Genomic DNA, 15941 nt, shown 5'->3' on the forward strand with positions numbered 1-15941 from the left:
AGTGTAAATTAGTTCAACCATTGTGGAAGACAGTGTGGTGATTCCTCAAGGCCTTAGAAATAGAAATTCCATTTGACCCAGCAATCCCATTACTGGGTATATATCCAAAGGACTATAAATCATTCTACCATAAGGACACATGCACACGAATGTTCATTGCAGCACTGTTTACAATAGCAAAGACATGGAACCAACCCATATGCCCATCGATGATAGACTGGACTGAGAAAATGTGGCACATATACACCATGGAATATTATGCAGCAATCAGAAACCATGAGTTCGTGTCCTTTGTAGGGACATGGATGAATCTGGAGAACATCATTCTCAGCAAACTGACACAAGGACAGAAAATGAAATACTGCATATTCTCACTCATAGGCGGGTGATGAAAAATGAGAACACATGGACACAGGGAGGGGAGTACTACACACTGCAGTGTATTGGGGGGAAAAGGGGAGGGCCAGCGGTGTTGGGAGCTGGGGAGAGATAGCCTGGGGAGAAATGCCAAATGTGGGTGAAGGGGAGGAAGGCAGCAGAACACACTGCCATGTGTGTACCTATGCAACTGTCTTGCATGTTCTGCACATGTACCCCAAAACCTAAAATGCAATGAAAAAAAAGAAGATAATTTCCAATGGAGATAACAATAGAACAGATATCCAGGAGTGGCCGGGCACACAGTAGATGCTCAGTAGAAGCCACGAGTTTGAAGGATTTCTCATAATCTTCACTAATCAGTGAGTTGAGGGTTCCCATATGATTTTTTGGCTGTACTACTTCGGTAGGTTTGCCAGCCAGATCCAGTTATGTCACAGTAATCAAGCGCGGCAATGTCTTGGGCTACTCGATAACGCTGTTGTGAGGCTCTGATAAAGTCCACTGGACCAAGGTAGATCACTTTCTCTTCAGTTCTGTGAATGAAAATAATCTGTGAATGCACTGGGGCTTAGCCATTGTTTTGCACTGACCTATGAGAGGAGGTTGCCCCTGTACTGCCTTTCTCGCCTCCCAGCTGTGCCTTATAAGCTGCTGTCACCTTAACCACAGGTAGTCCAGAGAAACAAAAACTCTCCTCCCAGGGGATTATGATCCTTCCGCCTGCACACCAGAGACTTAGGGCTGCAATGGTATAGACGCCACCAAAAGAAAGAAGAAAGGAGCTGATTTTCTGGCAGATACAGAACTGAGTCTCTGCGAAGGAGTTAACTGACTTTCGGGATCAGCAATACCATTCTCTGGTAAGGAAACAAGGCACTTGGTAACATGGAGGTGACTCTAGTAAATGAGAAGCTGGGAAAGTACCGCAGTAGTAAGAGAAAAGGCCTGTTGGCCGGGTGCACTGGTTCATGTCTGTAATCTCAGCACTTTAGGAGGCCAAGGTGGGAGGACTGCTTGAGCCCAGGAGCTAGAGACTAGCCTGGGCAACATGGTGAGACAAAAAATTTAAAAATTAGCCAGGCATGATGGCTCATGCCTGTGGCCCCAGCTATTCAGAAGATAGAGGCGAGAGGATTGCTTGAACCTCAGAGGTCCAGGCTGCAGTGAGCTATAATCATCACTGCACTCCAGCCTGGGTGACAGAGTGAGACCCTATTCCCCTGACCAAAATAAAAAAACAAAGAGAATGAGAGAAGGAGGCACATTGTCTTGCCATAATTGGATAACCGCAGACCCAACCCTAGAAAACTGTCCTCTGACAGGAAAATAAAATGTTTTCCTACTTTATTAAGGTTGGTAGAAATGCAGTAAAAACCTGGTAGCATTTCCTTGCATAGCTTTGGAGGCAGCCCAGGTGGCCTGGGAGTTCTGCTGCTTGCTCGATGGATGGCTTTTGGGTAAGTTGCTTACCTCTCAGTACCTCAGTGACCTTATGCATAAAATAATACATTGTATATACGTAAAATAAAATACCCACCTCCTATCACTGTTGAAATATATTATAGGGAAGTATTTAACATGACCACACACCAATTTTTATTGTTAAGATTTCCCTTAACATTCTGGAAACCACTAAAATTGTTTCAATCATCTAGTTTGACCCTTAATTTTACAGGCATTTTCTGGAGATATTTTGTTACATTAATTTATATACAAATTTCAATTAAGATAAGGTTTTGAGCTAAAATTGTCAGTGATTGTCAGATTTGACCCTGGAATCATGTGAGCTTTCCACAAAAGCTTAAGTCAGGAAATGGTTCTGTTCAACGCAAAATGGCAGCTCTTCAGAGTTTTGCGATCTCCTTAAAGATCTATTCACACCCAAATCTAATCTGGAAATCAAAAGCAGACCAAAGAGATAAAAAAGAAGTAACGTTATCTGCAAAAAGATTTTAAAGTTTGATTGGAAAATTCTACTTTATAATGTCTTGATGTATATTACTAATGATTAGGTTTGCATATGCAATATCTATTTTACTCTGTTTATATATACAACACAGGAAATGCTGAAATGTGTATTCAGATCTGATCTGTTTACATGTAGTTTTAGAGTTGTCGGTATATTAATTGGGTGTTTTATTATGATTTAGAAAATTTCCATGGAAGCAGGGAACAAAAGAGCAATTCATAAAAAAAATTATAGAGGGGATGAGGAGGAGATTTATATGAAATTGATCCACTATATCCTCTGTACTATTCTCTTGAGGAAGCAAGAATGTTCCAGGTTCCCCCATCTTGGAAGTTTTTCCACTTCATCATTAAACTGAGACCAAGAAAGGACAAAATAATGGAAGTGAAGCTAAACTGCTTCAGACTGAGGGAGGCTCAGGTCAGCCCCAAGAGCCCGGAGCATAGTGACAGGGCATTGTAAGAGGCAGAAATAAGATAACTTAATGGCTCTAATCTAATAACTTTTCTTTTTCCCTTTTTTTTTTTTTGGTTGTTGTTTGAGACGGGGTCTCACTCTGTGGCCCAGGCTGGGGTGCATTGGCGCAATCTCAGCTCTTTGCAACCTCTGCTCCCAGGTTCAAGTGATTCTCCTGCCTCAGCCTCCTGAGTAGCTGGGATTACAGGTGCCCGCCACCACACCCAGCTAGTTTTATATTTTTAGTAGAGTTGGGGTTTCACCATGTTGGCCAGGCTGGTCTCGAACTCCTGACCTCAAGTGATCCACCCAACTCGGCCTCACAAAGCACTTGGGATTACAGAGGTGAACTACTGAACCCAGCCTTCCAATCCAACAGCTTTTCTAGGTTTCTTTATATGTCATTGCTTCTTCTGCCACAAATGTTTCTGAGGTTTGATTTTTAGCAGCACTGATTTATGCCTAGAGAACCATGCACTGTGCTAAGGTACTCACTAAAACCTTGCAACTGGTTAGCGAAGAAGGTGTCACTATTCCGATTGCACAGATGAAAATGAGACTTGGAGATGTTTAGCGACTTGGCAAAGGTCACACAGAGAAGCAAGTGTGTATGTGAGTGTGGTACAAGTGTTGTCTGTGTGTGTGTGTGTGTGCACACGTGTGTTTTAGGAGATGGGGGCCAGGCGCGGTGGCTCAAGCCTGTAATCCCAGCACTTTGGGAGGCCGAGGCGGGTGGATCACGAGGTCAAGAGATCGAGACCATCCTGGTCAACATGGTGAAACCCCATCTCTACTAAAAATACAAAAAATTAGCTGGGCATGGTGGTGTGTGCCTGTAATCCCAGCTACTCAGGAGGCTGAGGCAGGAGAATTGCCTGAACCCAGGAGGCAGAGGTTGCGGTGAGCTGAGATCGCACCATTGCACTCCAGCCTGGGTAACAAGAGCAAAACTCTGTCTCAAAACAAACAAACAAACAAACAAACAAACCGGAGAATGATGGGAGTCTCCCTTTTGGCAGAATGCTAAACCATGAACCTGGGCCAGTCCATTTCTCCTTTTTCCCTCTTCTTTACTCTTGATAACTACACTATACTTCCAGAAAATTTCCCAGGTAAGGCACTATCCCTCTTCTTTTTTACTGTGGCATAACAGAGAGTTTAACATCAACAGTATTGCCAGGAATAGCTCTTCCTGAAATACAGCAAATTGTGTTTGCACCAAATGGACCTACCACTTATCCAGGAGTCACTCTGAGCAGCACAGAGGACTTGGCAACAGCAATGAGGGATGGCACACCCTGCACCCTCCATTCTATTGCTTATTTGTTATCACCATGCTGCAGACTCAGGCACTCTTTACACTTGCAGATTTTTCCACTCCATGCAAAACAACTACATAGGCCTGAAGGGCAAAAGGGTGAAGGCGTTCACCACCAACAAGAAGCCTTTATGGAAGAAGGCAGAACAAAGGAGAAGTAATAGCAAAGAAGCCAAGCAGGCAAGCTCCGAAGTCCGACCAGAGCGGTTCAAACCTCGCCTCTGTCTTGGTGAGTCATTCAGCTCATGGTGGCAGAGGCAAGACATGGTTTGTCTCGAGCTGAATGACCTTGGATAAGTTCCTTACGTGTACATAAGCCTTAGGGTTGTCATCTGTAAAATGGAAATAAGAATGGCACCAGCCTCACAAGCTTGTCATGAATATTGAATGACATCAGAAATGCAAAGTGCCCGCCTACACCAAGAACCTAAATCTGCCTTTTATGATTGCACATCTTCTGTGAGTCATGCTTAGTGCTAAGAATGCATTACATAGCCTCAACTCCTACCAGATGGGTAGGGAGACGGGGCACATATATGAAAAACTATTATTGGTAATACAAGGTAGAAAACTATCACATGAGTAACATAAATGCATATTATGGAAAATGCAAGGAAGAAATAAACACAAAATTAGAAAAAAATTAATTAGATTACAGGTGGCAGTTCAGAAAGAGCAGGCAACGTTATCAATGTTAAAAACACTTTTTGAAAGAGAAGTAAAATTCACGTTTTCTGGTTCGTATAGTAAGATTTTTAAAAATAAAACTATGCCACAATAACATTAAGGAGAATAATTTTAACAACAGCAGTAGTTGGCTGGGTGCAGTGGCTCATACCCACAATCCCAGCACTTTGGGAGGCCAAGGCAGTAGAATTACTTGAGGCTAGGAGCTGGAGACCAGCCAGCCTGGGCAACATAGTGAGGCCATATCTCTACCAAAAAAAAAAAAAATTAGCTAGGCATGGTGGTGTGGCACCTGTATTCCTAGCTGCTCAGGACACTTAGGGGGATTTCTTAAGCCCAGGAGTTTGAGGCTATGATTGTGTCAGCCTGGGCAAAAGAGCAAGACCTTGTTTCTTAATCAGAAGCAAAAAACAAACAAACAAAAAACAACAGCAGTCATTAACACTTCAAAGTCACCTTTTACAAGCTAGGCATTTTATACACTAATGAGTATATCCTCTTATTAAATCCTCACAATAACCCTAGGAGGGAGGTACTATAATTTTCCCTATTTTACAGATGAGAAAATTGAGGTGCAGGAAGGTAAGTACCCAAAGTCCTACAGCCAGAAAGTGGCTAAGCCAGGACTTAAACCCAGGTTTCCAAGCACTCACAATGGAAAGCTGAAGGGGAGAGGAGAACAGGGTAAGCAGGAGCAAGGGAAATGACAGGTCAACTCTTAGTGGGGGCAATAGACATTCATGACAAGTTAACGGGCCGCTTCTACTGGGAGAGGAAATTCAAGTAGAGGAGTTGGCAGACACAGAACAGTGTATAATGCAGATGAAAGGAGGCTTTGAAAGCCAATCCAGACAGCGAAGTTTCTATTTGTCTGTTGTTTCATTGGGGAGAAGACAGGAACAGAAGACGGGAGTCTGACAATTCTATAGCAGAGGGTTTTTTTTAGACTCATCTGGTCAAGAGCCCAGTGGCAGGGAGACCAGTCAGTGGCTAATGGCAGCAGCTCTGAGGAAGGATGGGGTGTTTTTCAGGTGTTCCCCAACTTGCCAGGGACACACAGCCAGAAATCCAGCTCTCAATCTCATCACAGAGCATCGAGAGACTGATAGTCTCCACCCATCTCTTCCTACAGGCTGTAGCACTTCTGTGTCCGTAGCAGGAGACAAAGTCCTTTGGGAACCATGAAGATTTTTTTCCGCTCCCAGACATTTAGATTCATCTGGCTCACCAAGCCACCTGGGAGGCACCTTCACAAACATCACCAGCTTTGGACACCTCTGACTCTTGCTGACTTTGAAGCCATCCATCGCTGTGAGAGGTTGTTGCCTAAAAAGTTTAACTTTGCTGCGGATGTGCTGGACCAGTGGTCTCAAAAGGAGAAGGTATAAGATGATGGGCTTCCTGTAGATTCTTGGCGTTCCCTTACTTCTCAGCCTTCCATTTCCTTGTTCTGTGGTCTACCACTCAATTTCAATGCACTCTTTCACCCTCTTGGTTTTCTTTGTTTGTTTTCCAATTGCCCTCCCCTCTCCCCAGGGAAGATCTTAGATCCTCAGCCACATATGGCCGGCTGGCTCTGGGGCCTCCTCTGTCCCTGATCCCCATGGTGGTTCCTCACGGAGTTATGCCTCTTTTCCTTCACTTTTCTGCAAGCTCCACACAACAGCATTTTGTTTTCAAGCTGGTCATGGGTTTATCCAAAAAGTAGTAAATTGAGTTTCAGTTTTATGAATACAATTATCATTGGAGTAATTAGGAGAGAATCAGAGGTTGACAGGAATAAAGCAAGCAGCCCTTATGCAATGTTTGCTGTGCAGCCTCAGGACAAGGTCTCTGTGTACTGACCCTCACCCCATGTCAGGCACTGAGCTAAACACTTAACCTAGCAGTGCTTATCAAAATGCACTAAAGAAACCATGGATAAGAAGATAATGTTAGGTACTAGACAGACAAGATATTAAATAATATTGAATCATCCTTCCTGTTAAATACAGAGGGAAAGCCTTCCTGGAAAGCCATTGGGTCTTTAACACTTAACACTTGCTAAACATTCTCTTGAATAAAGACCACAGGTAGAAGCTAATCATCTCTAGACAAAATTTAATGGCATAGTTTGGTTTTTAGCATATAATTTTTCAATAACCTATTTTTAGCAAGTGTTAATAATTGTCCAATAATGGTGCTGATTCAAAGTATATTCCTTCCTAAGTAAACGTATACAAGTAAAAAGTGAGTCAATGTAAAGAAGTATACAAAATGAAGAAGAATAACGCAGGTGCAGGCAGAGCTGACAGAAACAGTGAGACTTCAATGACTAAAGATTGAGCAATACTGACCTATATTATTTCACCAAATCCCCATAACAAACTGGGAGGTTTACAGACAAAGAACTTGACCTCAAAAAAGCTAAGCTGCTTATCCACGGTCACACAGGACCAAAAGAACATAAACAGAGTCCCTGATCTCTACAGAGGTTACATCCACAGGGAAGACACACACCTGTCATATAATAAATTGGAGTCGTCTGGAGTATGAGCACAATGATGAAGGAACCAGAGAAGTCGATGGGGAAACAAAGAGAAGCCTGAGAAAAGCTCACAGACAAACTGACATGTCAGCAGGGCTTTTAGGTATTTGCCAGCCAGAGAAGATAAAAGCAGCATTCTAGATAGGGGAATGAAGGGGGAACAATTTTTTTTCCAGGTAATACATAAGGAAAAGAGGTTTTGCAGTACAGATGACTCACGCTATAGAATGATGGGGAAGAAGTTTCCTCTAGAAGTCAATCCATGGATGCCTCCCTGGACCCTGCTCCTTGCGATTTGTGAAAACCACACCTCAGCCTTTGGGTACAAAGAGATGTCTGGTTCCCAGTCAAACTTAGTAGATCCATTAAGGTTATTTGGATGGGACAGAACCTAATTTAAGCAAGAAAGAAATTTATTCAAGGAAAATGGGAGAGCTCACAAAATTGGGTTGGAAGCTGGAGAGTCCATCTCAATGAGGACAGGAACCAGAACAGCTCTCTGGGGATGCATGAGCACCAATAATCCATAGACAAGTTTTGTACCAAAAAATTCCAGAGAGAGATGGTCTGATTGGTCCAACTTTGGTCAAATGCCCACCCACTGCTCAGGGAAGGGTAAAAGCACCTGAGGAATTCTCTTTTCGAGGCTGTGTTCAATAGGAGATGAGCAGTTCCCTCAAAGACAAAGTCAGGGTGCTGTTAGCAGAATGCACCAGAACCAGTGCCAAAGGGGAGAAACAGCAGATGCCCCATGTAATCCCAGCACTTTGGGAGGCCAAGGCTGGTGGATCATGAGGTCAAGAGATCAAGACCATCCTGGCAACATAGTGAAACCCCGTCTCTACTAAAAATACAAAAAATTAGCTGGGCATGGTGGTGCGTGCCTGTAATCCCAGCTACTCAGGAGGCTGAGGCAGGAGAATTGCCTGAGAATTGAACCCAGGAGGCGGAGGTTGTGGTGAGCCAAGATCCATTGCACTCCAGCCTGGGTAAACAAGAGCGAAACTCTGTCTCAAAAAAAACCCAATAAACAAAAACAAACAAATAAACAAAAAAAACAGTAATCAGTCATGTTAACCTACCCCTCTCTTTCCCATGTGTCCCCGGTCAGACAGGGAAGAGACCAGTGAACCCAGCCCTGTGGTGGGTGAATGGCAAAGGGGATGAGGTAAAATGGAGCTTCAGAGAACTGAGCTCCTTGTCCCAAAAAGCTGCCAACGTGCTCACCAAGCCCTGTGGCCTGCAGAGAGGAGATCGTGTGGCCGTGATTCTGCCCCGAATCCCTGAGTGGTGGCTGTTAAATGTGGCTTGCATACGAACAGGTCAGTGCCAATATTTAACATTCTAAATCATGCAGAAACACAGAGACTGAAACTCAAGTGTTTTCTGAAATGTTAGCTCTGACTAAAGCTAAGTGTACAGAAGACCAAAAAAAGAAGAGTTAGGGCAATCACGATGTAATGATAATAACAATAATATTAAGAGAGAGGTATCAGTGGGATAACCATTTTGCAGAATAGGAAACCAAGGCTCAGGTTAAGAAGCTTGCCAAGGTTGGTTGGGCATGGCGGCTCACGCCTGTAATCCCAGCATTTTGGGAGGCCTAGGGAGGCAGATCATGAGGTCAGGAGTTCGAGATCAGTCCGACCAACATAGTGAAACCCCATCTCTACTAAAAATACGAAAGATTAGCCAGGTGTGATGGTGTGCTCCTGTGATCCCAGCTACTTGAGAGGCTGAGGCAGGAGAATTGTGTGTAACCTGGGAGGTGGAGGGTGCAGTGAGTTGAGATAGTACCATTGCAGTCCGGCCTGGGCAACAGTGCAAGACTCTGTCTAAAAAAATAAAAATAAAAACAAAAAAAAAATTAAGAAGAAGCTTGCCGAAAGTCACAATTAGAATGATATTCTATTCAGTCACAGTTAGAAAGCTATGCAATTAGGATTTAAAAACAAAGCTCTATAAAAGCAAATTTGGGTGCCAATGTCACTTTGCAGTGCTGGATTATCCATGACATGTTCATCCAGATGATCCAAACTTTACTTCTCTGAATATATTTGGATTCTCCCTAATAAAAAAAAAAATACAAGAAGAAAAAGTATTTTAGAACACCAGGACTTATAAGAATATGATTGGCAGATCCCAGCTGAAAAATCCCTACCTTTTTTTCAGACTGACTAAAATGTTCAATGACACACTTTCTCTCAAAGCAGTAATTTATAATTTACCCCAAATAAAAATTCTGACAGAATTTTTTCCACTGTAGGACAGGAGTTAGCAAACCATCACATGTTGGTTGGGCACCTATTTATGTAGGCAGTTTTAATGGAATACAGCCATGCTAATTTATTCATGTACTGTCTATGGTTCTCTTTGTTTTATCACAGCAGAAATCTTCATTTAGTTGGAGACACTATGGCTCACAAAGCCTAAAATATTTGCTATCTGGCCCTTTATTGAAAAAGTTTTCCAATCCTCGCTCTAAAACGCGACATAAATGTTTATAAGTCAATTAAAAATAAATAAGAATATCAAAGGATAGAATACTGTAAAAAACACAAAGATGTCTATTGCAATGTCAATGATAATAAAAATTTGAAAACAACTAAATAGAAATGACTAAATAGTAATAGATGAGACTAAGTTTAGTGGAGGTGGGTGTGTGTAAGTGATTCAAATTATGGTATCTCAACTTGAAATACCTCTAATATGATAATTACAAGGATTTCATAATGCTGTTGAAAATGTTCTTACTGCCAATGTCAAATAAAAACAGCATTATATAAAATTTGTATATATAAAATTCTTCTGGCATTCACTAAAAAACTTGCAAATGTTAAACCAATTGTGGGTTGAGAGTAGATTAAAGTTGGTTTCTTATAAAAAATACATAATATTGCTTAGCGTAAGTTATGAAATTTAGAAAATAATAATGAAAACCAAACACACAAGCTGAATGGTTAACATAAACACAAAATTAAATGTAAAACAAGCAGGTGAGATTATATTTTCTAACTCAGAATTACTAAATCTTCTGTGAGAATATCAAAATTGTACCATACCACATAGCAAAATGCTTTGTTTTTTGCTGTAAAGTCTATACAGTAAAGCTCAAGGTGTTTGCTATCTGAAATGCACTAGATGACTTCCCCAGTCCTGAAGCTAGAGGTCTACCCATTGAGTACATTCATCACCAGTCTACCAAGGGTAGTAATTATTTGTAAGTCACTGAGAACACGTGGTTTGTAAAATAAATAATCTTGTATTTGTATATGGAGTGAATACTCTAAGGTGCTTTCTTAATCAGCTTCCTTATCTTTATACATTTATTTGCTTTCTCAAGAAGGGATGACATTTAAAAACTTTTGAAACACATTCATAAAATAAAGTCTCCTTCCTAGCAATTCAACTCCACATTTTTGTATCTAGCAAACTTCAGGGAACTCGCCAAGAAATAAGTAGTTTGGCTTATAGCACACATCTTGGGAGTCTGGGAAATGTATCTTTGAATCTCTTCAATCCTTTGCCACTTCCTGACTTTGTGACCCTTGGGCAAGTTATTATTTATGTAGTGGGATTAATTTTAAGTGAGATCTCAGGCACATAATAAGTGCTCAATAAAGAGTAGTGGTTATCTCTAACACTTCATATACACTACACTTCTTTTCAATGATTCACTTTAGAAAGTACAAACTACCTTGTCTCTTTTATCTAATTCGGCCATGTATGTTTTTCCCAGAATGAACCAGTACTTTAAAATCAGACATCTCCAGCCAGTGTTTAGGATGAAATGAGGAGGTGAGAGCATTGCCAAATAGTCTAGGCAAACCTTGATGATGCCAGACCACTGGAATCCATAGAGTTGAGGGCTGTCTCTGCCACTCACCAGGTATGACCAAATCTCATGTTCCATCAATGAACACAAACTACATGGACATGGACCTACCAGGGTTGCTTAAAACAGTAGTCTCTAGGCATCTATCAATAAAAATATTTAAGACACACATCTTCCCATCTGAGTGTAGCTACTTATGTGGTTCTACTGCACTAACATGTTATGCATGTTATGGAACAGACAAAAATGAGATAAAAGCATTTAAAGAATTTTAGTTTCTCAATTTCTAATTCTTTAAAATTTTTAATATTATTTTAAAAGTTAAGCAGAGATGGGTGTCTCACTATGTTGCCCAGGCTGGTCTCAAACTCCTGGACTCAAGCAACCCTCCCACCTTGGCTGCCCAATGCACTGGGATTACAGGTGTGAGCCACCATGCCCAACCAGTATTTTTTTAAAATTATATTTTCATTTCTTAGGCCCAGTAAATTGTCGAAAAACTCACTTTGGAGACCACCTGTTTTTTATTTTTGTTTGTTTGTTTGAGACAGAGTCTCATTCTGTCACCCAGGCTAGAGTACAATATTACGATCCCAGCTCACTGCAACCTCTGTCTCCAGGGTTCAAGTGATTCTCCTGCCTAGGCCTCCTGAGTAGCTGGGACTATAAGCATGTACCACCTTGCCTGGCTAATTTTTGTATTTTTGGTACAGACGGGGTTTCGCCATGTTGCCTGGATTGGTCTTGAACTGCTGAGGTTGATCAAGCAATCTAATGACCTCGCCTCCCAAAGTCCTGGGATTAAAGGTGTGAGCCACCACACCTGGCAGGAGACCATTGCTTTAGAAGATTGAACGAGATAGTGCTGTGAAATGTGTTATAAGTTGTCAAGTGTTATTTAAGTGGAGCATAATGATTCAAAGGTAATGTTAAAATGTTACATTAATATGTTACATAATAACAGCCCACCATTATAATGTCTACTATATTACAGACACTTATTATTATTCCCATTTTACAGATAAGGAAAGAAAGGCACAGAGAGATCAAGATCACAAAGCTAGTAAATTGCAAGGCCAGGATTAGACCCATGGTCTGTTAAACTCTGAAGCTCTGAGGGATCTCTCAGGGATCAGGGTCCTGTAAAATATCCTTGGGGATCAAGGCAGATGTTTCTCTTCACCAAGGCACAAACCCAAGTCTTCCACAGTGCATGGCTTACTAAATGAACAGCAGTTCTGTTCAGTGCAGGGCCCTCTTGTCCTTCCCAGGGATCGTCTTTATGCCAGGAACAATCCAGCTGACAGCAAAAGATATCCTCTACCGGCTGCGAGCATCCAAGGCCAAGTGCATTGTGGCCAGTGAGGAGGTGGCCCCAGTGGTGGAATCCATTGCATTGCAGTGTCCTGACCTTAAGACAAAACTCCTGGTGTCTTCACAAAGCCGGAATGGGTGGCTCAGCTTCCAGGAGTTATTTCAGTGAGTATTTTTCCCAGCCAATCTACACTGCCAGCAACAACGCAAATTACAGCCACATCTTGGAATCTCTTTGCCTCCAAGGGTTCAGGAACACTGTGAGTTGATCTGGGCTCTTATTCAGAAAAGAATTACCTAATAGCCAGGTATAGCGGCTCACACCTGTAATCCCAGCACTTTGGGAGGCCAAGGTGGGTGGATCACATGAGGCCAGAAGTTCAAGACCAGCCTGGCTAAAATGGTGAAATCCCATCTCTACTAAAAATACAAAAATTAGCTTAGTGTGGTGGGGCATGCCTATAATCCTAACTACTCAGGAGGCTGAGGCATGAGAATCACTTGAACTTGGGAGGCAGAGGTTGTAGTGGGCCGGGTTTCAAAAAAAAAAAAGAAAAAGAAAAGTATTACCTAATAAATGGATTTAAGGGCAGAAGAAAGGGCTGTAGCTCTGCCTCCATCCTCCCGCTTTCTCCTGTGGTCTATCCTGAGTGCCCAGTGTGGCTTGGCCCTGCTAAACCTGGACCACATCTCCCACCATGCTCCCTTTTCCTCCTCCAACATGCCCTACCTCACTCGGCACCTGCCGTTTCTTCTGCCTGGAGTGTTCTTCTTATTCCTTTTCATGAGTGGCTCCTTCTTGTCACATTTTGACTGAAATATTTTATCCTAAGTGAAGCTTTCCTTGACCACACTACCTAGAATAGAACTACAAGCCACTCTATTACATCATCCTCCTGTTTTCTTCATATCACCCACCACCACCTGAATTGTCATGTCCAGTCATCCGCTGCCTTATATAGAGTCTTTTTTTCTCCTCTAGATAGGGTTTGGCAAATTCCGACCCACGGGCCAAATCCGGCCCCCTTTGTTGTTGGTGGTGTTTGTTTGTTTCTCTCTCTCTCTTTGGAGACAGGGTCTAACTTTGTCACCCAGGCTGGAGTGCAGCGGTGTGATCTCAGCTCACTGCCACCTCCACCTTCGGGTCCAAGTGATCCTCCTACCTCACCTTCCTGAATAGCTGGAATGAAAGGCACGTGCTATGTCTGGCTAACGTTTAAATTTTTACTAGAGAGGGAGTTTCACCCTGTTGGTCAGACTGGTCTTGAACTGCTGACCTCAAAGTGATCTGCCCACTTCAGCCTTTCAAAGTGCTGGGATTATGAGCGTGAGCCACCACGCCCGGCTCTGTTTCTGTAAATACAGTTTTATTGGAATGTATGCATACTCGTTTATTTACATGTTGCCTGTGTAACAACAGCAGAGTGGAGTAGTTACAACAGAAACTGTGTGGCCCACAAAACCTGAGATAGTTGCTATCTGCCCCTTTACAGAAAAAATTTGGCAACCCCTGCACTAAACCATACGTTGTAAGGAAACAGAGACTTTGGTCGGTCTATCTCTAGTTTCTAACACATAAATGGTGCTTAATATTTATAAACGAATGAACAAAAGAGATCACAACTGTGGTTTTCCTTCTATGTAAAATGGGGGTAATTATACTGTACATATCTCAAGTGTTGTTTTGAGGATAAATTCAGTGAATGTGTGAGAAAGTGTTTTTTAAGCGGTAAAAAATGAGTAAAATGTTAATTAATGGCATTATCCTTCAGATAGGTGTTGAATAGCTTATGTTAAAAAAAAAATTCTTCCAGAGAGGTTTACAGAAAGAGAAGACATGTGAACCCCACTGAATAAGAGAGTATTTTTCTTTGTTAGAATGAAATTTTATCCTACTAATTAACATCAACCAAATGCTATTGGCCAATCCCAAAATTCTTTTCCAAGGGCCACACCAGTGAATACTGCTTGTGTCTTTTATAAGCTGTGTAACCTTGGATAAGTTAAATAACATTGCTGAAACTCTTTATCTTATCTGTAAAATGGAGATAATGATAGTATCTACCTCATGGGGTTGTAGAGAATGAAATGTGATAAAACATGTAAAATTCTTAGCTTAATGCTTGGCGCAGAGTAATTATAAATATCACAGTAATTATAACTGCTATCATTCTTATTATTAATCTCTAGTTAACAAAGTCATTCAATAGCGTAGTGATTCCTACGGTAATGGTATTTATATAATTTGAATATGGATCTCTGTTAGTAAAATACTTTTCAACATACCCTCCAATGCATGTATTTATTTACAACTTATATACTTGTACTTTTGTGCATTATACAAACCCCAAAATAAAAATTTTAGAGGATGAGTGAAACAACACAATACTTTTTAACATACCCTTCAATACATGTATTTATTTATAAATTATATCCATGCCCTTTAGTGCATTGTACAAACTCCAAAAATAAAAATTTTAGAGGATGAGAAAAACAAACAATTAGATCACCTGAGATCTAGCCTGAGTGACAGAGACCCTGTCTAAAAAACCCATTTTTTTTCATTTGCAATTCTTTTTTCTTCTCTATGCCAGTTGCCTTGCACACTCCCCAAGAAGCAAGCACTTCCACTTCAGAGACTCCTGTCCTAAACAACTTTGCCATAATCTGTTGAGTCCCCAAGAAACTTTAAAGGTGGCACAAAATTTACAAAAGATGAAGGACTTTAAATTCATGTGGATTTCAAATGGAAATTTGCACACTTTGGGAGCAGTTTTCAAGATGGGGGAAAAAAATCCTCATTTTAAACCAATGACTTTGGAGTGTCATAACTCCAAAAAGGCCATGGACTGTTTCTCTAAAATCTAAATGTCTCATTGCCAACAGTTGGCACACACAGCAATAATGTGGGCTAATTTTACATTGTTAGAGCAGATCTTCTATTCAAGAAGTTCATTTTAAGGCTTCTTGCTCTCGTTCTGCCTCCCAAGTATAGAAGTCCATTAACGCCTTCCAGAATATTCACAATGGGATGAGGGAAAAGATCACAATTATAAGCCAGCCTGATAGTTCTCTTTTTTTGTCTAGTACAAAGGACCTTGTCCTGTGGGTCCAGGACTCTGGATTCTGATCATGAGGGGGTCAAGATGGTGTTCCAGGCACAGGAATAGCATAATCAAAGATATGGAAACAGAAACAAACAAAGCAAAAAAAAAAAACCACCACCAAAAAACCCCCTAAGATGTGCAGGGAGTGGATTACCAGCAGGTTGGTTTAGCTAGAGAACAAAATACAGAGTCAGAGTGAAGGCTGGAAGAGCAAACAGAGGCCAGGTTATGGGAGATCTCATATCCCATGCTAAATCTTAAACTTCACCCTGTAAACCAGGGAAGCCATTGGCGGGTTTTAAGTAGGAAGTTCCAAGGTCAGGTTTGGATTTTAAATGGATGTATCT

At 41.5% G+C, this 15941-nt stretch overlaps 1 protein-coding gene across 3 annotated transcripts in view; it reads left to right on the forward strand.

Annotated features, from left to right (window-relative positions):
* The first annotated feature begins 1046 nt into the window (after positions 1-1046).
* ACSM4 (acyl-CoA synthetase medium chain family member 4) overlaps positions 1047-15941 on the forward strand; it is a 29514-nt gene continuing 14619 nt past the window's right edge. Inside the window, exons 1-5 of one of the 3 annotated variants that reach the window (XM_017975919.4) lie at positions 1048-1241; positions 4175-4353; positions 5944-6193; positions 8450-8660; positions 12445-12652. In XM_017975919.4, the coding sequence (XP_017831408.4) occupies positions 5993-6193; positions 8450-8660; positions 12445-12652 (620 nt within the window). In that variant the 5' untranslated portion in view covers positions 1048-1241; positions 4175-4353; positions 5944-5992. Of the gene's footprint in view, positions 1242-4174; positions 4354-5943; positions 6194-8449; positions 8661-12444; positions 12653-15941 lie in introns of all 3 variants that reach the window. The other 2 variants (XM_017975920.4, XM_002752293.6) reach the window with 2 other exon arrangements.

Source organism: Callithrix jacchus, chromosome 9 (genome assembly GCF_049354715.1).
Source record: "Callithrix jacchus isolate 240 chromosome 9, calJac240_pri, whole genome shotgun sequence".
Lineage (NCBI taxonomy): Eukaryota > Metazoa > Chordata > Mammalia > Primates > Cebidae > Callithrix > Callithrix jacchus.